The 23177-nt window shown below is 45.3% G+C and overlaps 1 protein-coding gene and 1 long non-coding RNA gene across 3 annotated transcripts in view; one reads left to right on the top strand and one right to left on the bottom strand.

Moving 5' to 3' along the window:
* Positions 1–2402: 2402 nt before the first annotated feature.
* On the bottom strand, positions 2403–23065 carry LOC139186874 (NUAK family SNF1-like kinase 2). Of its 2 annotated transcripts, none has more exons than XM_070802454.1 (2): positions 7466–23065; positions 2403–6914 (listed from the first exon to the last, which is right to left on the bottom strand). In XM_070802454.1, the coding sequence occupies exons 1-2, from the start codon at positions 7682–7684 to the stop codon at positions 6828–6830; spliced, it is 306 nt and encodes a 101-aa protein (XP_070658555.1). In that variant the 5' UTR covers positions 7685–23065; the 3' UTR covers positions 2403–6827. The 2 variants fall into 2 exon arrangements, with proteins under 2 accessions (XP_070658555.1, XP_070658554.1); XM_070802453.1 differs by having other exon boundaries at positions 2406–6917; positions 7466–23061.
* LOC139186875 (uncharacterized) overlaps positions 23045–23177 on the top strand; it is a 436582-nt gene continuing 436449 nt past the window's right edge. Inside the window, exon 1 of the long non-coding RNA XR_011570543.1 lies at positions 23045–23170. This is a non-coding gene — a long non-coding RNA (uncharacterized lncRNA). The remainder of the gene's footprint in view (positions 23171–23177) is intronic.

Below are 23177 nucleotides of genomic sequence, written 5' to 3'. Positions count from 1 at the left end.
ATTAAAGGTGTTTACTGAGTTGTGTGCTAGTCACAGTATTATTCTTAGAACACAAAAATAAACAAGTCCTTAGAAGAAGTTTGCTGTCTACGTAGTTCCCAACCAGGAGGCATAAGAATATTCTCTCCATCTTTGAACATATCTGGAGGTGGTTTGGTTTGTTCCAGTGACCTGGGGGACATTACAGGAACACTGTGGAAAGATTTGCGTAAGGAAGAATTATCCAGCCCTAAGCAGTGGTGTCTCCATTGATAAACAAATGCTAGAAAAAGAATAAGTACTAGTGGCAGTGATTTATTATATACCATACTGTCTGAAACACCTTGGCTGCATTGTTTAATTTAAGCTCACCTTGTCACTTTGGAGTAAAAACTACCTCCACTTTCATGAATGGCTGAAAGGAGAAAGTCTTTCAAGGTTATGTTGCTAAGTAAATGGCAGGACCAGTTTTTAAACAGTCCTAGATTAGACCCCAGAACCTACAATTTTAATAACTGGACCATAGAGCTTCTTAAGCTGAAGATAAAATGGAACCTGGAGATCATGCTCGAGCCCAAGCCAGAGGGCACCTACTATGATTTAGTCATCTGTCTTCCTTAAACCTAGTACAAGGACTGCCAAAATGCCTTTCCTTTATTTGTCATTTTATTAAGTCTAATCCTTCTCACTTTTATAGATAAAGAAAAGTGAAGTTCAGGAAGGTTAAGTCCTTCTAATATGAGGCAGAGCTGAGATTAGAATCCAAGGAAAGTGGCCTAGCCATTATGGAAAACAGTTATGATAATAAGTCAAAAAGTGAAAGATAACTTCCATATGATCCGGCATCCCCACTTCTGGGAAATAAGCCAAAGGAAATGAAATCAGTATGTTGAAGAGCTCTCTGTACCCCAGTGTTCATTGCAGCATTATTTGAAACTATCAAGAAATAGAAGAATCTGTGTCAATTGACAGATGAATAAAGGTGGATAACAAAAATATGGTGTGTGTATATATACATTCATACGTATTCTATATGTATATGTATATGTATGGTGGCATATTATTCAGCCACGAGAAAGAAGGAAATCCTCCCATTTGTAACAATATGGATGAAGCTTGAGGGCATATGCTAAGTGAGATACTTCAGATAGAGAAAGACAAATACTGTACGATCTCACTTGTATGCGGAATCTAAAAATGCCAAATGCTTGGAGGAATGTTTGTTGTTTGAGGGGGGAGGGCGCTTGGGAGGTATTGGTCGAAGGACATAAACATAAGATGACTAAGTTCTAGGGGTCTAATATATAGCATGGTGACTATAATACCATAGAGTGTTGTAATGTATACTTGAGAGTTGTTAAGAGTAGATCTTAAATGTTTTGACCACAAAAAGAAAGAAAAGGGTAATTCTATGAGCTGGAAGATGTGTGAACTAACCTTATTATGGAAATTCTTTTATAGCATACTTTGTTGTTGTTATTTAGGTGCTCAGTCATGTCTGACTCTTTGGAGACCCCATGGACTATCACCCATCCGGCTCCTCTGCCCATGGGATTTCCCAGGCAAGAATACTGGAGTGGGTTGCCATTTCCTTCTCCAGGGGATCTTACTGACCCGTGATCAAACCCGTGTCTCCTACATTGGCAGGCTGGTTCTTTACCACTGAGCCACCTGGGAAGTTTCTAGTATATACATGTATCAAATAATTACATGGTATGCCTTGAACTTCCACAATATTATATATCAATTATATTTCAGTAAATCTGCAAACATTACAGAGTGCATCCACCACTTTAAAAAAAAGAAGAAAGCAAAGAAGGGATTTGACAGTTTGGCAGGAGCCAGCAGCTCAACCTGCCTGTCTCTCTTAGTTTACTCACTTTCCTGGTCCCTCAGTCCCCGATATCTGTTTATATCAGGTGTTGGCAAACTTTTTTCCACAAAGGCCAGGTGGTGACTGTTTCAGGCTTTGCAGGTTATACGGTCTCTGTCACAACTGCTTTCTGCCGTTTTAACAAGAAAGTAACAAAAAAAAAAATTTTTTTTTTAATGAAGAAATATAGTAGCTGTAGATAATTTGTAAACAAATAAACATGGTTGTGTTCCAATAAAACTTTATATGTAAGAACAGTTGTTGAGTCAGATTTGACCCAAGAATCATACTTGCTGTTCCTTGGTCTATTTCCAGTGGTAGACTTTGTGTTTTTTAGATGAATTTATACTTGAATAATCATTGATACTTTGGAATAAGACTGGTAAACATTTAGAACAGTATTCGTCAAACTGGCAGTTCACTGAAAGACTTGAGAACTGTGTTAAGAATGTAGATTCCTGAGTCCTGCTCCTAAAGATTCGAATACAGAATGTCTGGGAAAGAGCCTCAGTGTGTGTACTTCTGGCCCCTGGCTCTATATATATACAACAGAGTTTGAATACTGTAAGTCTATGGCTTCAATAGATAATTTTGCAAAGACATCACATGAAATAAATCTCTGTGTAATTTATTTCACCCACAGTCATAACTCCACGCCAGAACCTCTGGTTTAACGAACAGACTATCCATTCCGTCTCCAAACCTCGTGTCATTGTACCCTTTCCTGTTTTATTTAGAGGCAGACACATTTAAGTGAAAATAATCACCATCAGAATACTAATATGCCATAAGCTGATGTCAGGATATTTATTCAACAGAATGCAATTACCAGTAAAATTTTATGTTCTAAATGGCATGGCTATAATCCAGTGTAGGCTTTTTAACCCCTGGTGATTTTTGTTTCATTTGATTTGTGATGAGTGGCAACCAGGCATGGTTGCTGCGGGCTGGCAAAGCAAGAATAAAGGGGAAATAGCCCCATGGCCACTACAGGCAGCTTTCAACTGCAGTATGCCACTAAATCTCCATCACCACCGGGTGGCTCTACATGATTCCGTTGTTAATTGAATTTTTCCCCAAGTAGAATGAGGGCTTGTTTTGCATCAACACAGTTCCATTGTCTGATGATTGTTGTTGGTAATGTCAACTGAACTTAAGATATTTCAGCATCCACATGCACAGGCATCATTGCTATGATTTGGAGTAAGAGTAGGGAAATGCACAGGAGGACAGCACACAGGAGACGTGGTACTATGCTCACTACGCTGTGTGGACGAGATGGTTGGGAAGGTCTCTGCACAGACACGATAGTATCCCCTTCCCGGTGCGTCACATCCAGAGGTGCATGAGGTTGTTGTTTAGTTGCTCAGTTGTGTCCAACTCCTTTGCAACCCCATGGACTGTAGCCCGCCAGGCTCCTCTGTCCATGGGATTTTCTAGGCAAGAACACTGGAGTGTGTTGCCATTTCCTTCTCCAGGGGACCTTCCTGACCCAGGGATTGAACACTCAGACCCATGTCTCCTGCATTGGCAGGAAGATTCTTTATGGCTGAGCTACCAGGGAAGCTCCACAAAGGTATACGAGGTTGACACATTTTATTACTAGTGAGGTAGACTTTGACCATGTGTTTAAGGTGGTGTCTGTGAGGTTTCTCCAATGTAGATTTAAAGTTCAACTTTGTAATTAATAAGCATCTTGTAGGGAGATACTCCCAAGGCTTTGTGAATTAGTGAGTTGGATTTCAGGAAATATCCAAAATGAACACATTTAACTCTGTGCATATGAATGATGTATATCAGAGAAATTGATGGCTGAAAGTGGTTATCCTGTGAACGAATCTTAAAGTCCCTCATTTGAGATAGAAGGGTTCACCTAAAAGCCAGCTGAGAATATCATCTCAGATGTGGGATGACCAGCAGCCCAGCCCGTCTCCTCACCTCAGATTGCTTTATTTCTTCCTGACTGCCATTAGGATGTACCATGTATCCAGAGTTCATTGCTCTCTGATTACATTTGTGTTAGAGTAGAGGAAGAATCCATTCAAGTCTTCCTCTCCTTCCCATCCAATTAACATAATTGTAGTTTGGTGTGTCGATGTCTGTTTTTCTCCCCCTCTGCAGTGAGAGATCTGTTTTCACTAACTTGGCCCATGGGTCAAGTTAGACAGTAATGAGAGACAGTAATGAAGAAATGAGAAGAAAGGGGAAGTATCCTTGTATACTGGGCCAGTTCCTAGGCTCCCGTTTGCTACAGAATCCAGGTGAAGAGAAGAAAAGAAAGTCAGTGACACTGTTGATATACAAAACAAAGAGCTAAGAGCTGAGAAGAAAAGCAGAAAGAGCCTGATTGACTTAGAATCTTGTAGGTCATTTTGTGACTGTACCAGGAGGTGGCTCGCGGGCGAGTGGCCAGTGCTCTGCATGCTGGTGGTGAAGAAATGCGCACTCAGCAAGTGACATGTAAGCACACAAGAGCCCACGGAACGGTGCAGCTGATGCCTCTGAGAGGGTGTGCCCCCAGAGTGTGTGCCCCCAGAGCCAGGCCTCTGGGAAGAAGACCCTGTTCCAGTCACCCCTGTGTTCAGTGGCTCCTTGAACCAGGGAACCAGGGAACGCTGACAAATCTAGTATTTTTGATAGTCAGCCAGTCCTTGTAGTCAAACCCACACAGCAAAAATATTAAGATAAAAGAGGGACTTCCCTGGTGGTCCAGTAGTTAAGACTTCACCTTCCTGCGCAGCGGGTTGCAGGTTCAATGCCTGTTTGGGGAGCAAAGATTCCACATGCTTCCAGGCCGAAAAACCAGAATATAAAACAGAAGCAATATTGTAGCAAGTTCAGTAGACTTTAAAAGTGATCTATATCAAAAAATTTTTAATCACCTCACACATCAGGGCCCTTCCCCATGGGAGAAGGAGAGAACCCAACTCCTGCAGGACATTCAAGAAACTCATCTGCATGGGGACCTGACCACACCACACACCGGCTGGTTCACAGGACTTATTAGCCTATCCCAGACATCCCTGTCCCTTTAACACAGGCTGCAGGGATCAAAAGTTCCCTTTAACCCTTCTGAAAATATTAGGTAATGTCAGTGCAGGGGGATAATACTCTTTCTGCATGTCTGCCCTGGAGTGCAGCAGTTGTTGCTCTTGGGAATGATTGTGCTAATTGTAATGTCATTAACGCCAAGTACTACATGACTGCATACTTCTCTAACCAGAGAGAAGGCAAAACAGAGTGTGATGCATCTTTCTGGAGCATAAAGTTTATTAAGACTATGAAGAACCAAGGAGATGGCAAGCATTATCTCCTCCCCCACCAACATGAAAGACAGAAGTGTGGGGGATGGGGGACATGCCCCAGGGCACAGTCCAGTCTCTGAAGTTTCACCCAGCAGGGGAGGAGAGGCAGCCAGGCCAGGGTGGTGCCTCTTCTGGTCGCCCAGACCACTCCAGAGCATCCTCTGAGCTGGCCAGGGTTTTGGATAGGAGGCTTTCCTGAAGGTGGTGGAGGTGCTGGATTTGAATCCCGTCATCCAGGTGGGAACATGACCAGGTCCCAGGGAGCTTGGCAGGTCATCCATTGGCTGTTTCTTTTATCACTTTAGTATTAGCCCTCTTGCTGGGAAGCCCATAGCAAAGATATTTAAATATACATCTCCAAATTCTCCCAGCCACCCCCTTCTTTTTCTGGGTGAGGCCAGAGGGAGTGACTGGGGACACATTCTCAGGCTGCCCAACAAAGGTGGAGCTTCCCACATCAGGCACCTCCGGGCGGCAGTGGGTTCCTTCTGGGACTTTACCGCTGATGTCATGGGTGCCATTGTTGTTGTAGGTGTAACAGGTGATGTGGTTGTCCTGTGTGCCATGGGTTCTGTGAGTGTTGTGAGCGACACGGGTGCCACGGGTGACACTGGTGTCACGGTTGCCCCTGGTGTTCCATGTATCACAGTTGCCATGGGTGCCATTGTGTTGTGAGTGCCCCTGGTGTCACGGTGACGTTACTAGCAAGACTATCATGGGTGCCATAGTCACCACTGGTGTCACGGGTGCCTCTGGTGTCATGCGTGAAGCAGGTGTCACTGGTGACACTGGTGTCACAGGTATCTCGGTTGCCATCGGTGTCATGTATGTTGCAGGCCCCAGTCGTGTCTTGGGTGCTCAGGGCGTCATAGGTGTGGCTGATGTCACAGGTGTGGCTGGTGTCATGGGTGCCCCTTGTGTCCTGGGGGCCACAGGCGTCATGGGTGAGGCTGGTGCTGCTGGTATCATAGCTATCATGGGTTCACTGGCGTCACAGGCATCATTGAAGTCATGGATGATGCTGGTGTCACAGGTGAGGCAGGTGTCACGGGTATTGTGGGTGCCATGAATGCCATTTGTGCTGCAGGCACCTGCGGTGTCCCAGGTGATTAGAGCATCACAGGTGAGGTTGGTGTCACGGGTGTGGCTGGTGACAACGCAGCCCCTGGTGTCACGGGGGCCACTGGTGTCATGAGTGCCTGTGGTCCCAGGTGTTGCAGGCATCACAGGTGAGGCTGGTACCACTGGTACTGCAGCTGTCGCAGGTGCCTCTGGTGTCACGGGTGCCTCTGGTGTCATGGATGAGGCCGGTGTCACTGGTGTAACAGGTATCGTGGGTGCCACGGGTGTCATCATTGTTGCAAGCGCTGGCGGTGGCCTGGGTGCTTAGGGCGTCATAGATGAGGCTGGTATCCCAGGTGTGGCTGGTGTCACGGGTGCTGCAGGCATCACAGGTGAGGCTGGTACCTCTGGTATCGCAGCTGTCGCAGGTGCTGATGGTGTCGCAGGCATTTCTGGTGTCACAGGAATGCTGGTATCATGGGTGTGGCTGCTGTCGCGCCTGCCACAGGTGTGGCAGGTGAGCCTGGTCCCACATGTGTTCTGGCGTTTCCCAGGGTGATCGGTACCTCACGCACTGCTGGCATCGCGGGTGTTGCGGCTGGAGGGGGCTAGGCTAGGGGTGACGGTCCTCGCCTCTGGGCAGGGTCGGGGCATGGCAGGCTCTCTGGTCTTCTCCCTTGACTCCTGGTTTCCTGCTGCTGAATGGTATGACAAAATCAGTCGGGAATAAGCATGGACAGCTAAGGGCTGGCGGGAAGTGTATGTTCTTGGATACGGAGGTTGGAGGAAACAGCCGGCCTCACAATGATGGTGCGGGCCCCCTTGTAGGGTTCATTCACGTGCACGCGGTACTACCACTGAGTATGTCTATGGCCTGGATCTGGTCCCTCCACCAGCTCAGTATCATCTCACTCTTTCTGGTAATTGAATATATTAGATGGGAAGACCTGTCTACCCTGTTGGAGGCCAAAAACGATGTAACGGAGGAGGAGGCCCGAGCCCAGGAGTTGTCCTGGGTGGGAGTGCTGTTCACAGGCTGGTGGGAGTTGCTCCTCCTGGCCCATGTTCACCCATGAATGCCCAACACCATCTAACGTACCTCTCTTGGTAGGTTGAGCGTTAGCATTCTTTCTAGGAAGTCTGTTATGTCATTGGATAGGTATTTGGGCACGTGTTACTGCCCTCTAAGCACACGCTGCTGGAGCTTCCAGAAATCTTGTCCGCGGAAGGGGAGGGATCTACTTACCATGGTGTACAGGACACCGCCGAGGCTACATGCATCCACCTCTGGGCCTGTGTAAGGCATCCCCAGGAGGAGTTCTGGGGCCATGAACACGGGACTGCCGCAGAAAGTGTCTATCTTCTTTCCTGGGGGCCACTGGTTGTTAAAGACGAAGTTGGAGATCTTGACGTTGTTGTTGGCATCGAGGAAGAGGTTGCCCAGCTTCAAGTCCCTGAGCACCATGCCCCGCTGGTGGCAGTGCTGCAGAGCCGAGACCAGCTGGCGAAACGGGCCTCGGGCCTCTGCCTCTGTCTTTTGCCTCCAAGTGGGTAAAGAAATCTCCCCCGCTGAGGTACTCCATTACTATAAGCAACAGTTCCAGTAGTTTCACAATATTCGGGTGTTTGAACATTCTCATGCTCTTAAACTCTCAAAACAGTTCCTAGAGGCTGGAGTTGCTCCGTTTGTCTTGTTAATGACCTTGATGGCTTCCACTCCCCTTGTAGTATTCGCTGAAAGAGCCTCAGGCCTCAGCGTCTGCGTTTAGCCTCCAAGTGGGTGAAAAAGTCTCTCCCGCTGAGGTACTCCTTTACTATAAGTAGAGTCTCCTCAATATCAATTGCTGCAGTAGTTTCACAGTATTCGGGTGGTTCCAAATTCTCAGGCTGTTAACCCCTCAAAACAGTTTCTGGCACCTGGAGAGGCTCTCTTTTGTCTTGTCTTTTGTCTCTTTTGTCTTTTGTCATCTCTGTTGCAGGCCCCAGTGGTGTCCTGTGTGCTTAGGGCGTCATAGGTGAGGCTGGTATCCCAGGTGTGGCTGGTGTCACGGGTTCTGCAGGCGTCACAGGTGAGGCTGGTACCTCTGGTATTGCAGCTGTCGCAGGTGCTGATGGTGTCGCAGGCATCTCTGGTGTCACGGGAACACTGGTATCACGAGTGTGGCTGCTGTCACGCCTGCCACAGGTGTCGCAGGTGAGGCCTGGTCCTGCACGTGTCGTGGTGGTCACCCGCATCATCAGCAGCTCACGTGCTGCTGGCATCGCGGGTGTCACAGCTGGAGGGGCTGAGCTGGGGGTCACTGTCCTCGCTTCTGGGCAGGGTTGGGGCATGGCAGGCTCTCTGGTCTTCTTCCTTGACTTCTGTTTTCCTGCTGCTGAATAGTCTCCCAAAGCCAGGCGGGAATACATGAACATGTCAGGGCTGGGTGTAGACGTATGTTCTTGACTGCTGAGGTCAGAGGAAACGGCCAGACTCACAGTGATGGTGCGGGCCCTCACCTTGGGTTCATTCATGTCACTGCCACTGCTTATGTCAAAGCCATGGATTTGGTCCCTGCACCAGCCCAGTATTGTCTCCACTGTCACCCCAGGGTGCTCTTCACAGGCTGGTGGGAGTGGCTCCTTCTGGCCCACGTTCACCCATGGATGCTGCCAAACATCATCTAAAGTACCTCTGTTTGTAGGTGAGTGTTAGCATTATTTCTAGAAGTCTATTATCTCATTAGATATTTGGGCACATGGTACTGCCCCCTATATACACGCTGCCGCAGCTCCCAGAAATCTTGTCCCCTGAAGGGGAGGGATCCAGTTACCATGGTGTATAGGATGCCGCCAAGGCTCCACACATCCAGCTCTGGGCCTGTGTAAGGCCTCCCCAGGAAGAGTTCTGGGGCCATGAACGCAGGGCTACTGAAGAAAGTGTCTGGCTTCTTTTCTGGGGGCCTCTGGTCGCTAAGGCTAAAGTCGGAGATCTTGGTTCATTGTTGGCATCGAGGAGGAGGTTGCCCAGCTTCAAGTCCCCGTGTACCACGCCCCGCTGGTGGCAGTGCTGCAGAGCCGAGACCAGCTGGCAGAACGGGCCTCAGGCCTCCCCATCCGTCTCGCGGCCTTTGGCCTCCATGTGGGTGAACTCGTCTCCCCCGCTGAGGTACTCCATTTCTATAAACAGAGTCTCCTCAGTATCAATCAGTTCAAGAAGTTTCACAATATTTGGGTAGTTTACGATTCTTAGCCTATTAACCTCTCAAAACAGTTCCTGGAGCCTGGAGAAGCTCTGATTTGTCTTGTTAATGGGCTTGATGGCTACCACTACCATGGTCAGAACATGCCTGGCCAACTTTACTTTGGCAAAGTGGACTTCACCAATTGTGTGAAGCATCTCATAATTTTCAATATGAGCCACCTTTTTAGCAAAGATGGCCATTAGGTCCTACATCCCTAACTATAGTAACTACCAGTAAGCTATACTAATTACCTAACTATACTAACTATACCAGTAACTATACTAAGTACCGCTAAGCCCTCAAAAAGAATGCTAAGTGTTCTAACAATACTGGGTATGCTCACAGTGCTATGATGCTGTTGCTGCTAACTATTCTACTGCTCACAACTATGCTAATAGTGCTTACACTAACTATGCTAATAAACTATTAACTATACCAACTTAAGACTGAACCAAGAGAAGAACCAAGGAGTTGGCAATAACTATACCCACCCCCACCAACATGAAAGACAGAAGTGTGGGGAATGGGGGACATGCCCCAGGGCACAGTCCAGTCTCTGAAGTTTCACCCAGCAGGGGAGGAGGGGCAGCCTGGCCAGGGTGGTGCCTCTTCTCGTCGCCCAGACCACTCCAGAGCATCTTCTGAGCTGGCCAGGGTTTTGGATAGGAGGCTTTCCTGAAGGTGGTGGAGGTTCTGGATTTGAATCCCATCATCCAGGTGGGAACATGACCAGGTCCCAGGGAGCTTGGCAGGTCATCCACTGTCTGTTTCTGGTGTCACTTTATTATTAGCCCTCTTGCTGGGCAGCCCATAGAAAAGATATTTAAATATACGTCTCCAAAGTCTCCCAGCCACCCCCTTCTTTTTCTGGGTGAGGCCAGAGGGAGTGACTGGGGACATATTCTCGGGTTGCCCAACAAGGGTGGAGCTTCCCGCATCAGGCACATCCAGGAGGCAGTGGGTTCCTTCTGGGACTTTACTGCTGATGTCATGGGTACCATTGGTGTTGCAGGTGTCACAGGTGATGTGGTTGTCCTGTGTGCCATGGGTTCTGTGAGTGTTGTGGGTGACCCGGGTGCCATGGGTGACACTGGTCTCATGGGTGCCCCTGGTGTCACGGGTCATGTTGGTAGCATGAGTATCATGGGTGCCATGGTCACCACTGGTGTCACAGGTGCCTCTGGTGTCATGGGTGAGGCAGGTGTCACTCATGACACTGGTGTCACAGGTATCTCCGTTGCCATGGGTGTCATGTATGTTGCAGGCCCCAGTGGTGTCCTGGGTGCTCAGGGTGTCAGAGGTGAGGCTGATGTCACAGGTGTGGCTGGTGTCACGGGTGCCCCTTGTGTCATGGGTGCCACCGGCATCATGGGTGAGGCTGGTGCTGCTGGTATCATAGCTATCATGGGTTCACTGATGTCACGAGCATCAATTGAAGTCATGGATGAATCTGGTGTCACGGGTTAGGCAGGTGTCACTGGTGATGCGGGTATCAATGGTGCCACGGGTGTCATATATGTTGCAGACCCCAGTCGTGGCCTGGGTGCTTAGGGCGTCATAGGTGAGGCTGGTATCCCAGGTGTGGCAGGTTTCACGGGTGCTGCAGGCATCACAGGTGAGGCTGGTACCTCTGGTATTGCAGCTGTCGCAGGTGCTGATGGTGTCACAGGCATCTCTGGTGCCGTGGGTAACGCTGGTATCACGGGTGTGGCTGCTGTCACACCTGCCGCAGGTGTCGCAGGTGAGCCTGGTCCCGCACGTGTCGTGGCAGTCACCAGTGTGGTCAGTGGCTAGGGCGCTGCTGTCATCGTGAGCACTGAGAGTGGAGGGGCTGGGCTGCAGGTGACGGTCCTCACCTTTGGGCAGGGTGGGGGAGTGGCAGGCTCTCTGGTCTTCTCCCTTGACTCCTGGTTCTCTTGCTGCTGAATGGTCTCCCAAAGCCAGGCAGGAATAAGCATGGACATCTCAGGGCTGGGGGTAGGCTTATGTTCTTGGCTGCTGAGGTTGGAGGTCATGGCCGGCCTCACAGTGATGGTGCGGGCCCTCACCTTGGGTTCATTCATGTCACTGCTGCTGCTTATGTCTAAGCCCTGGAGTTGGTCCCTGCACCAGCCCAGTATCGTCTCCACTGTCATCCCAGGGTGCTCTTCACAGGCTGTTGGGAGTGGCTCCTGGCCCACGTTCAGCCATGGATGCTGCCAAACATCATCTAAAGTACCTCTGTTGATAGATTGAGTGTGTTAGCATTATTTCTAGAAGTCTATTATCTCATTATATGTTTGGGCACATGGTACTGCCCCCTAAGCACACGCTGCCGCAGCTCCCAGAAATCTTGTCCCCTGAAGGGGAGGGATCCAGTTACCATGGTGTATAGGATGCCGCCAAGGCTCCACACATCCTGCTCTGGGCCTGTGTAAGGCCTCCCCAGGAAGAGTTCTGGGGCTGTGAATGCAGGGCTGCCACAGAAAGTGTCTGGCTTCTTTCCTGGGGGCCACTGGTCGCTAAAGCCAAAGTCGGAGATCTTGACGTTGTTTTTGGCATCGAGGAGGAGGTTGCCCAGCTTCAAGTCCCAGTGCACCTCGCTCCCTTGTGGCAGTGCTGCAGAGCCGAGACCACCTGGTGGAATAGGCCTCGGACCTCCCCATCCGTCTCGCGGCCTTTGGCCTCCAAGTGGGTGAACACGTCTCCCCCGCTGAGGTACTCCTATAGTATAAACAGAGTCTCCTCAGTATCAATCACTTCCAGGAGTTTGACAATATTTTCGTGGTTTAAGATTCTCATGCTGTTAACCTCTGAAAACAGTTCCATTAGGCTGGAGAAGCTCTGATTTGTCTTGTTAATGGCCTTGATAGATACCTCTCCCCTGGTCAGAACATGCTGGGCCAACTTCACTTTGGCAATGTGGCCTTCACCAATTTTCTGAAACATGTCATAATAATCAATATGAGCAATCTTGTTAGCAGAGATGGCCATGAGGTCCTGCGTCCCTAACTATACTAACTACCACTAAGCTATACTAATTACCTAACTATGCTAACTATACCACTAAGTATACTTACTACCACTAAGCCCTCACTAAGAATCCTAACTGTTCTAGCAATACTGCATATGCAAACAGTGCTATACAACTATATTAATGCTCACTACTGTGCTAACAGTGCTAACACTAACTATGCTAATAAAGTATTAACTATACAAACTTTTGCTAAGTATACCAATGGTACTAACAGTGCTAACACTAACTATACTATCTATGCTAACAATATTATCTATACCAAATATTCTAACTATATCAATGATACTCTCTCTACTAATACTAGCTATACTAACTAAAAAAAATAAGATAAAATGAGAAAAAGAACTTTAATACTAGCTATACTAACTAAAAAAAATAAGATAAAATGAGAAAAAGAACTAAGGGGAAAAATGGGAAAAAAACAAAAAAAATGAGGAGAAACTAAAACTGAAAGAAAAAAATGATCAGACACAAATTTAAAAAATGAGAAAATAACAAAGGAAAAAAAGAAAAAGAAAAAAGAGAGTAAAAGGAAAAAATAAACAAAATCACAAAATCATGGACAAAAGCTTGCTAACTGTAGGTCCAGCCGTCAGGTCACCAAAATCAGCTTCCTGGGCTCTGTGGACAAAATCTGCACCCAGCTGGGGGTCTTATAAAGGGTGTTTTGTGAGTTTCATCAAAGTGATTCCCTGTGCGGTCAGAGCAAGCAACGGACCAATCATGGCTGGGGATAAACCCAGTGGTTTTCTCCCTTTTCAGGTTCAAGGCCCCTTTACATTTAGGAAAAAGGTCCCAAAGAGATTTTTCTTTTAATATATTAGAGACTGGCATTCACTTTGATAGAAATTAAAATCTGTAGGAGGCTTCAGCAACTTTTTCATTTCTAGTTTGAATAATTAGTAATAATTTAAAGGACCTCATTGGAGAAGGCAATGGCAACCCAGTCCAGTACTCTTGCCTGGAAAATCCCATGGACAGAGGAGCCTGGTAGGCTGTAGTCCATGGGGTCACGAAGAGTCAGACACGACTGAGCGACTTCACTCTCACTTTTCACTTTCATGCATTGGAGAAGGAAATGGCAACCCAGTCCAGTGTTCTTGCCTGGAGAACCCCAGGGATGGTGGAGCCTGGTGGGCCGCCGTCTATGGGGTCACACAGAGTCAGACGCGACTGAAGCGGCTGAGTAGTAGTAGTAGTAGTAGTAGTAGTAAAGGACCTCATAATGTCTACACTTGAAATATTCAGTTCTTTTTCCTTAATCTCTGGTTGCAAAATGATGATTTAACTGACTTGATGTAACTACAGGAAAATGTTCTATTGTGTGAGACACTGGTAAAGCACATTATTAATGTTTATGAAGCTGAGAGAAGATATGCCAGGAGGATCAAGAGCAGATTTCTCATCGGGAGCCTCAGAAGTCAGATGACATGGGTCAGTGTCTTTGAAACGTTGAAGGAAAGAAGCTGTTAACCAAGAATCCTATGTTTAGCAAAACTGTCCTTCGAAAATGAAACAGTGATTAAGGCATTCCCAGTTCATGAGAGGTGCGAGAATTCTCCACCACCCAACCTTCCTGAGCAGGGAGTCCTTCAGGTTGGAATGAAAGATCCTCAACAGTAACTCTAAGCCTTATGAAGAGATGAAGATCTCTGGTAAAAGGGGATAAATGGATGATTAGAAAAAAGTGCTACACTGCTGTAATTAAAATGGATAACCAGCAAGGACCTACTGTATAGCCCAAGGAATTCCACTCCATGATATGTGGCAGCCTGGATGGGAGAGGAGTTTGGGGGAGAATGGATACATGTGTGTGTATGGCTGAATCCCTTTTCTGGCCATCTGAAATTATCACAATATTGTCAATCAGCTGTGTTATTGTTGTTCAGTCACCTAGTCATGTCCCACTCTGCAACCCCATGGACTACAGCACTCCAGGCCTCCCTGTCCCTCAGTCAGTTCAGTCGCTCAGTCGTGTCCGTCTCTCTGTGACGCCATGGACTGCAGCACACCAGGCCTCCCTGTCTATCACCAACTCTCAGAGTTTACTTAAACTATTGTGTCGGTGATGCCATCCAACCATCACATCCTCTGATGCCCTCTTCTCCTTCTGCCCTCAATCTTTCCTAGCATCAGCAGCTTTTCCAATGAGTTGGCTGTTTGCATCAGGTGACCAAAATACTGGAGCTTCAGCTTCAGCATCAGTCCTTCCAATGAATGTTCAGGGTTGATTTTCCTTAGGATTGAATAGTTTGATCTCCTGGCTGTCCATAGGACTCTCAGGAGTCTTCTGCAGCACCATAGTTCAAGGACATCAATTCTTTGGTGCTCTTCCTTCTTTCAGTCCAGGTCTCACAAACTTTGGGAAGAGCAGAGCCTTTACTATATGGACCTTTGGTGGCAGAGTAACGTCTCTGCTTTTCAACACACTGTCTCAACAAAAATATGACACAAAGACGAGTATAAAATTAGCTTAGAAAAAAGAAACTGAAAAGCTAGTACTATTGTAACTGATTTGTAGCCCCACTTTTTGTTTTTAATTTGAGACTAATATATAGCAACCATTTCTAATACTTTTTGTTTGTTTGTTTACTTTGGGGGAGAAATGTGATTGGTCTCTAAAATGAATGTATATGTCTGATCTCAAGGATAGCATTTGGAAATCTTTGTCCTCCAATATGAAGGTAAACCAGGGTCAGGTCCCTTTGAATGAAACAGCTAAATAACAGAAGCTACAAAATAAACTCATGTGAGGCAATAACATTACGAGCAGGCTTCAAGAAAAGGAACTGAACTAGTTCAAAAAAAGGAACTAGTAATAGGTGCAGAAAAGTCTCAGAACCTGAATTCCAGATATTGCCTTGAATAATATTACAGTAACAAATTCTGGGAAAAATTAAGAAATGTGTAGGACCTTATATTAGTAAATCTGTGTGCATATGTGCCAAGTTGCTTCAGTCGTGTCCAACTCTTTGCAACGCTTTGGACTGTAGCCCGCCAGGCTCCTCTGTCCATGGGATTCTCCAGGCAAGAATACTGGAGTATGTTGCTATGCCCTCCCTCCAGGATATCTTCCCAGCCCAGGAATTGAACCAGCATCTCTTGTGTCTCCTGCGTTGGCAGGCAAGTTCTTTACCACTAGTGCCACCTACTAAGCCCTAATAGTCTGCAGGGTACCATAGCAGGAAAGCACACACTTTGTGCCTTAAACAGCAGAAATTAATATTTTTTCACAGTTCTAGAGGGTTGAAGTCCACAATCAAGATTTTGTCAAGGTTGGTTTGGATCAGACTTACTGTCTTGTAGACAGCCACCTCCTATTGTTGTTGTTGTTCAGTCACTGAGTCATGTCCAACTCCTCTGCGACCCCATGGACAGGACTGTAGCCCCCCAGGCCCCTCTGTCACGTCCTCACATAACCTCTTCTCTGTGTACACACAAAGACAGAGTGTTCTGGTGTCTCTTCCTCTCTTTGTAAGGACACTTCCTATTGGATTAAGGCCCCACCCTTTGGCCTCTTTTAACTACTAACCTCCGTATAGACCCTATCTCCAAATACAGTCAAATTAGTGGTTAGGGCTTTGGTATATACATTTTGAGGGCAAACAGTTTGGTCTATACATTCCATCTTTTGTCCACCCCCGCCCAGATTCATGTCCTTGTCATGTGCTATTAAAATACACTCACCTCATCTCGACATCCCTAGAAGTCTTAAGCCATTCCAACATCGATTCCAAGTCCAAAGTCTCATTAAAATGTCACCTGATCAGGTATGGGTGAGAAGTAATGCACAAAATTAACCCTCACAGAACCCGTAAAGAAAAATATAACACATTGTTGAAAAACAAATAACAGAAAAGTTGAACAAGTAAAGGTATTCTCAGTGCTATAAAGGAGTCCAGTCCCTTAAATGAACTGGAACATGTACCTCCAACTCAGATTGCGGTGGAATTCTTTCTTTCAGAACTTAAGATAATTTTGACATTCATATGGGAGAATGACTGAGGACAAGAGATTTTGAGAAAAACGAATTATTAGAAGTATAGAAAGACTTTCCTTTTCTGATTTCAAAATGTCCTGCAGAGCTGTTGTAGGTAAAATAGTGCAGCATCAGTGCAGAATAGACATAGGTCGTGGAGTATAATTAGATACAGAAACAGATCCATGTTAAATGAGTAAAGTTCAAAAGAAGTTAATCATAGACGGAAGAAGAGTTTTAAAAAATGAACAGTATTAAACCAGAGAAAGGTTTTTTATGGACATTAAAGAAGACCTAAATAAATGAAAAGATATCATATACTGATAGATCACAAACTTAGTATTATTCACATGACAGCAAATTGATCTACAGATTCAACACAATCCCAGCATCTCTGCAGAAATTGATGAGCTGATCCTAACATTCTTATGGAAATACAGAGACCCAGGATAGCCAAAAGAGTTTAGAAAAAGAACAAAGTTGGAGGACTCAGACTTCTCAATTTCAAAATACACTACAAAGCCGTAAAAACCAGAACAGTATGGTACTAACGTGGGCTTTCCTGGTGGCTCAGTGGTAAAGAACCCAGCTGCCAATGCAGGAGATATGGGTTTGATCCCTAGCTTGGGAAGATTCTTGGAGAAGAAAATGGCAACCCACTCCAGTATTCTCCAGCCTGGGAAACTGCATGGGCAGAGGAGCCTGGTAGGCTACAGTCTATGGGCTCACAAAGAGTCAGACATGACTTAATGACTAAACAACAGCAATAAGACCATTTTGGAATTTTGGATATGTATGTATTTCACTTATTTTGAAACAATTTAGGACTTACAGAAACTGGGAAAATAATACAAAATTCTCATATGCCTTCAACCAGCTTCTACTAATGTGAATATCTTATACATTACAATGATTAAAATCAGGAAATTAACATTGATGTAGTAGTTATTATAGACCATATTTGAATTTTATCAGTTGTTGTACTAAACTGGATCAGTCCTTTTTCCAGTCTAGGATCTGGTTTAGACTTCTTGATTAACTTAGTTATCTGTCTTTTTAGTGTGCCCAATCTGTGAAATCTTTGGTCTTTTGTTACTTTCTTTTCTGCCTTTCCTTTCTTGCCTCCTCCTTCCTTCTTTCTTTCCTTTTTCACGATGACCTTGACACTTTTGAGAAATACTATCTAGTGCTTATTGGGCTTCCCTGCTGCCTCAGTTGGAGAAGTGCTGCCTCAGTTGGAGAAGGCGATGGAACCCCACTCCAGTACTCTTGCCTGGAAAATCCCATGGATGGAGGAGCCTGGTAGGCTGCAGTCCATGGGGTCGCGAAGAGTCGGACACGACTGAGAGACTTCCCTTTCACTTTTCACTTTCATGCATTGGAGAAGGAAATGGCAACCCACTCCAATGTTCTTGCCTGGAGAATCCCAGGGATGGGGGAGCCTGGTGGGCTGCCGTCTATGGGGTCACACAGAGTCGGACACGACTGTAGTGACTTAGCAGCAGCAGCAGCAGCAGCTGGCTCAGTGGTAAAGAATCCACCTACCAATGCAGGGGATGTGGCTTTGATACCTGCGTGGGGAAGATCTCCTGGAGAGGGACATGGCAACCCACTCCAGTATTCTTGCCTGGGGGAATCCATGGACAGAAGAGGCTGATGGGATACAGTCCATGGGGTTGCAAAGAGTTGGACACGACTTAGCAACTAAACAACAACAATCTACTAGTTACCTTAATGTGCCCCTCAGCCTGGATTTGTCTGATTAGAAGGGATAAAGCATTTTTGGCAAGATCACTACTGAAGTGATATTATGACCTTTATCCTTGTCTGTGCATCATTTCAGAAGGTGCATGAGTGCAGTTTGTGCCACTAATGATATCGATTTTGATCACTTGGTTAAGGTGCTGAATGATAGAATTACCCACTGTAAATGTGTTTTCACATTTGTCATGAATAAATGTCTTGTGGGGAGATACTTTGAGACTATTCAAATACCCTGTTTCTCATCTCACTTTTGCCCATTAACTTTAGCATCCTTCAATGATTACTTCTCTGCAACAATGTTCACTGTGGTGTTTACTAATGGTCATTTTTAATATTCATCATTCCTTATAAAATTATTAACTGAATTATACTGTAAAGAAGAGCAAGTCCTTCATCTCCACTTATTATTCATTTATTTTTTGTATTAGTATGGATCATGGATATTTTTTAGTCTGTGGGTTATAACCCATCACTATCCTTGTATTTATGTTGTTGCTTAAACTGTCCCAGATTTAGTCAGTGGGAGCTTTTTTAGTTTAGTCCATGTGTCTTTCTCAACGTGTTCACATCATTTGTTGAACATTTCTTTCCTAATTTTTGGTTCCATAAATATTCCAGGCTCATCTTACACATAAAATTTTTAATGCTTCTGTCCTCCAATTTCCTATATCTTTAAGGATCTCTATTTCCTTTTATCCAATAATGATATTTATAAACCAAAAGATGGGCACTACTTATAGTTATTACTACTGGTATGTTACTGCTTCTAGGATTTCTCAGCAAAGATAGCTATGAAATGATTTATTTACTAATGAAAAATATACATATATATTCATTTCTGTATCTATTTATGCACACACATATTACAACTATGAGTTCATACTAATAGTCCTAATCCCAGTCCCACATCAGTGGATTTATTGTCACTTTCTTTCCTTATTTATAGCTCCTTTCTCTGACTAGGAGAAACTTGGTCCACATTTTTCACCACAGATTTACTTAGTAGAATCCAAGTATACATGTAAACTAGTTTCCGAATTTCTAACTCACAGTCTTGCATCAAAAACAAATTTGCTAATCTTAAAGAAAAAAATACTCCATGATGTGTGTTACAGATGGTAAGGCAGACTTTGTTCAGGACCATCATGGTAGGTGGAGGGACCACTGTAGTGGGATTTTACAGTGGAGTCATGAGATTGGGCTCAACTCTGTATACAACCTGGACCAATGGGGATTTATAGCCAGAGACTAAGGCAGTGGGTGAGAAAACATTACGGGGAGAAAAAGGGGATCTGGCTAAAATGACCTAACAGGATTCTTGCTATAACATACTCTACGGAAAACAGTTGAGACAGCTCTTTTTCACTTAAAAATCAGATCATTAAAGTCATTCCATACCAATTTGGGGAAGTTGTCCCCCCCACCCCCCACACACCTCTCTTTTTTAACGGCTATCTACCATTCAGTGTATGGATCGAGTATAGTTTATTCAGTAACTCTTCAATTTATGGACATTTAGGTTGTTTCCAGTATTTTGCATATGCAAGCAATGCTGAAGAAATGTTCACATTTACTTTCATATTTTTGAAGGTGTAGCTGCTGGATTAGAAGTGAAATTGCTGAGTCAAAAGGTCGGTGTGTATGAAATTTTGTTAACTATCTCCAAATTCCCTTCCAGATGGAGCACACCAATTTTCATTTCCACCAGCAATGTATGAAAGAAACTATCTCCTTTGGGGATTTATTTAATGGTCAGAGACTGGGCCACATAAACTTCTGGGATGCAGACATTTTAAAATTCAATTTAATATTTGATGAAATACTTTCTTGCTTTGCTCCTTTGTATGTGTAAGCCAGGAATGTATTAACTGTGACTTTGGGCAAGGTACTTAAACGATAAAACTAGGCTTTATTGTTTATAAATATGTAAAATAATAAAACTTGCTTTTAAAAGCTTTTTTAAGATAGTAAATGAGATTATGTATGTAGGGAGTGTATTATGGTGCCTGTCAATAAATGAGAATTTGGGATGAGTGAAGTGCTTCATAAATACATAGGGAAATAAAGTATTTAATTTTCTCCTGGCATCTTTGCACAGCACAAATGCCTCAATAAGGTGGCTCTCTTTCACAGTAGTTCATCTATATCTGTGCTGGGAGATATTAGGACCCGTCCTTTCCTTTAATTGTTGGGCCCTCAACGGTAGCACAGCGTCATGTTCAAATATTTACTCAAGAATGTGGTACATCTTGATTTGGCTATTTGTCAAAAATATATACCAAACCCACCATCTCTTCTCTATCCCTAACGACACTGCCCTAATCCAGGGCTCCCTGTGACCTGGTCTCATGTCTTCTAACAGCTCTCCCTGACTCTGGAGTCGCTCCTCCACCTCCTTCTCTACACGGTTCTGGAGGATTCCACTTAATCTCTTGTGTAATTTCCATGGTTAAAAGCCTTTCTTTGATTCCACATGATTTAGGGATTTTAAAGCCCATAGGTATATTTGCCTTTTCCTTGATAATCTTTGGGCTTTCCTACCAGTAAGCTTTTGGGCATGTTATTCCATTGGCCTGGAATTCCCTGCCTGATATTTCAGCCTGGTGAAATCCTTGTGAAATTTTAGTTTTGAGCTGTCCGTGACTGCTTGCTACTGCCAATGGCACTTTGGATGAAATCTCCACCCTAGGTCTTAACAGCAGTTCTGGACCCTGCTTAGACCTTAAGTACAAAATCTAGGTTCTGATTATCCTTGTTTCATGTACCAGGTTATATTGCCTTAATCTTTCTTGTTCTCTAACAGTCTCCTCAGTCAGACTTCCAACTGCTTGAGAGCAACAGTGATGGTTTAATCACCTTACCATCTGTAAGACCTCACACAGAACCTGGTCCAGAGTGAGGGGTCAATAATGCATGTTGCTGAGTGTGTTTGCTGTGGGCCGTGGGGTCAGGGAAGAGAGACTCCCATTTTCAAAAGCAGAAGAAGTCTGTTCTCCACACTGATGGGACAGGCATGATGCGCTCCCTCGTGTTTTCTTTCTTTCCTCCTATGGGAGGCCAAGGGTCCCCAAACCAGGCTGCTTGTACTGAAAACTGCTCTGCTCTTTTATGCACTGCCTTAGAGAGAGCTTATCCCTGCCTCTTTAACATGAAGTGTTGAAGTTATTTTAGTCTTGTTAATCGTAATTTATTTTGGGTAGTCAGCCAAACACTGATACATGTGTCTTAAACCAGTGGTTCTCATTTTTTTTTTTTTTCTCCCAATGCCTTGTCCTAGAGTACACTTGAGAATTTGTCAGACTAGAGTGTGGAGGAATGCAAAAGGGTTCAGAAGTCTCTAGAGGTCAGCAACAGAGCCCCTCTCTTCCTCTTAGCCAAATGAACTCACTCTGTAGGAGTAAAATACTCAGAACTGCATTAGTGAGAGCCTAACCCTCACGATACACAGGAATATGGTTTTATTTTAAAGACCATTTTAGGCATCACAGTACATGTATTAGGAATTGCAAAGATAAGTGCTTTGGAAAATATGTTATCTGAGGAGGGTGATATTTAATGTTCTTTAGCAAAGGTAAGACTTGTGGCAACATGGTTTCTATCTTCTAGTATTTGTCTTAGGAAATTGGTATCAAACATGCCCTGTGTGTTTTTAGGAGATGAAATTTGGTCCTATGGATGAGTGAAAAAAGCAGGAAGATTTTGGCTGCAACCAAGAGGTGGTGTGTGTCTCCCGTGCTAGGCCACAGTGGGGCGTGTGCTGTCATTTTAGTTGTGTCTGAGTCTGTGCAGTCCTACAGACTGCAGCCTTCCTAGCTCCTCTGTCCATGGGATTCTCTAGGCAAGAACACTAGAGGGGGTTGCCGTGCTCTACTCTAGGATATCTTCCTGACTGAAGGATCAAATCCGTGTCTCCTATGTCTCGTGTGTTGGCAGGTGGGTTCTTTACTACCAGCACCACCTTAGGTAGCCCAGGCTACAGTGGGTAGGAGATATAATTTTGTTATCACTACGTCTCTGTCCGTTGAAAGTTAATATTCACAAAGAAGGGCACCAAGACCCAGAGAGTAGTAGCCTGCCTCAGGTTGCCTGAGGTTGCTCTGCTCACTGGGCAGGAGGGATGGGTGCCCAGGCCTGCACCTCTCTGTCTGCTGTGGAGCTGAGCTCTTCACTAACCCCTTGGGTCATTTCTGTGTCCCAGTGACCCTCCCATTACTGTCTGGCACAGGGTCCAAGGTTGCACCAAGTGACCTTTAAGACCCCTTCCAAACATCAGACCCTACTTCTAATTCAAACCAAGGAGAAAATGAACTGGTCTTAGTTGAAGAGCTTCACTCTGCTTTTAGTCTCTTCCCTGCCCTGAACCAATCGACTCATCTGTTCTTCCTAGAGTTGCCAAAGAACCGTCTGGAAAGCACATTTCTCAGTTAGTATCCCTTACTGCTCCAAAATGTTGAGCAGTTCCCATCTGCCTAGGGGATAAATAAAATAATATGGAATAAATTAAAAAAAAAAAAAAAAACAGGTAGATTTCTCTTTTCTAAGCCTGTTTGCTTTTATCTTCAGTCCCATTAGGCCCCTTTGCAGAGCCTGCCCTCCTGGGAAAGCGTTTTTCTTACACTCCAATGCTCTCTGCTTTTTGGAACCTGGTTCTTCGCTTCTGCTGAAATGTGTTCCTCCCTGAAAACTCTCCTTGAATGCTATTCATCCTTGAAGGGTGTCTAACTCCAGCGCATGTGCCCAACCGCTAGTGATGCCCAACCGCTAGTGATGCCCAACCGCCCGCCAGTGATCCTTAAGGGTGTCTAAGATCAGCGCATGCGCCAAACTTCAAGCGACGTTTGAGGAGGTGTGTACCGTCAGCGCATGCGCCCAACCTCCCCGCCCCAAACCGTCATTCCCAACGGCCAAGACTCCTGAAGGGTGTCTAACGGCAGCGCATGCGCCAAACCATAAGTGCTGTCGGAGGAGGTATCTA

The sequence above is a fragment of the Bos indicus genome, chromosome 14 (assembly GCF_029378745.1).
Source record: "Bos indicus isolate NIAB-ARS_2022 breed Sahiwal x Tharparkar chromosome 14, NIAB-ARS_B.indTharparkar_mat_pri_1.0, whole genome shotgun sequence".
NCBI lineage: Eukaryota > Metazoa > Chordata > Mammalia > Artiodactyla > Bovidae > Bos > Bos indicus.
Note: the sequence above shows the minus strand (reverse complement) of the source record. Positions and strands in the feature narration are given on the sequence as shown.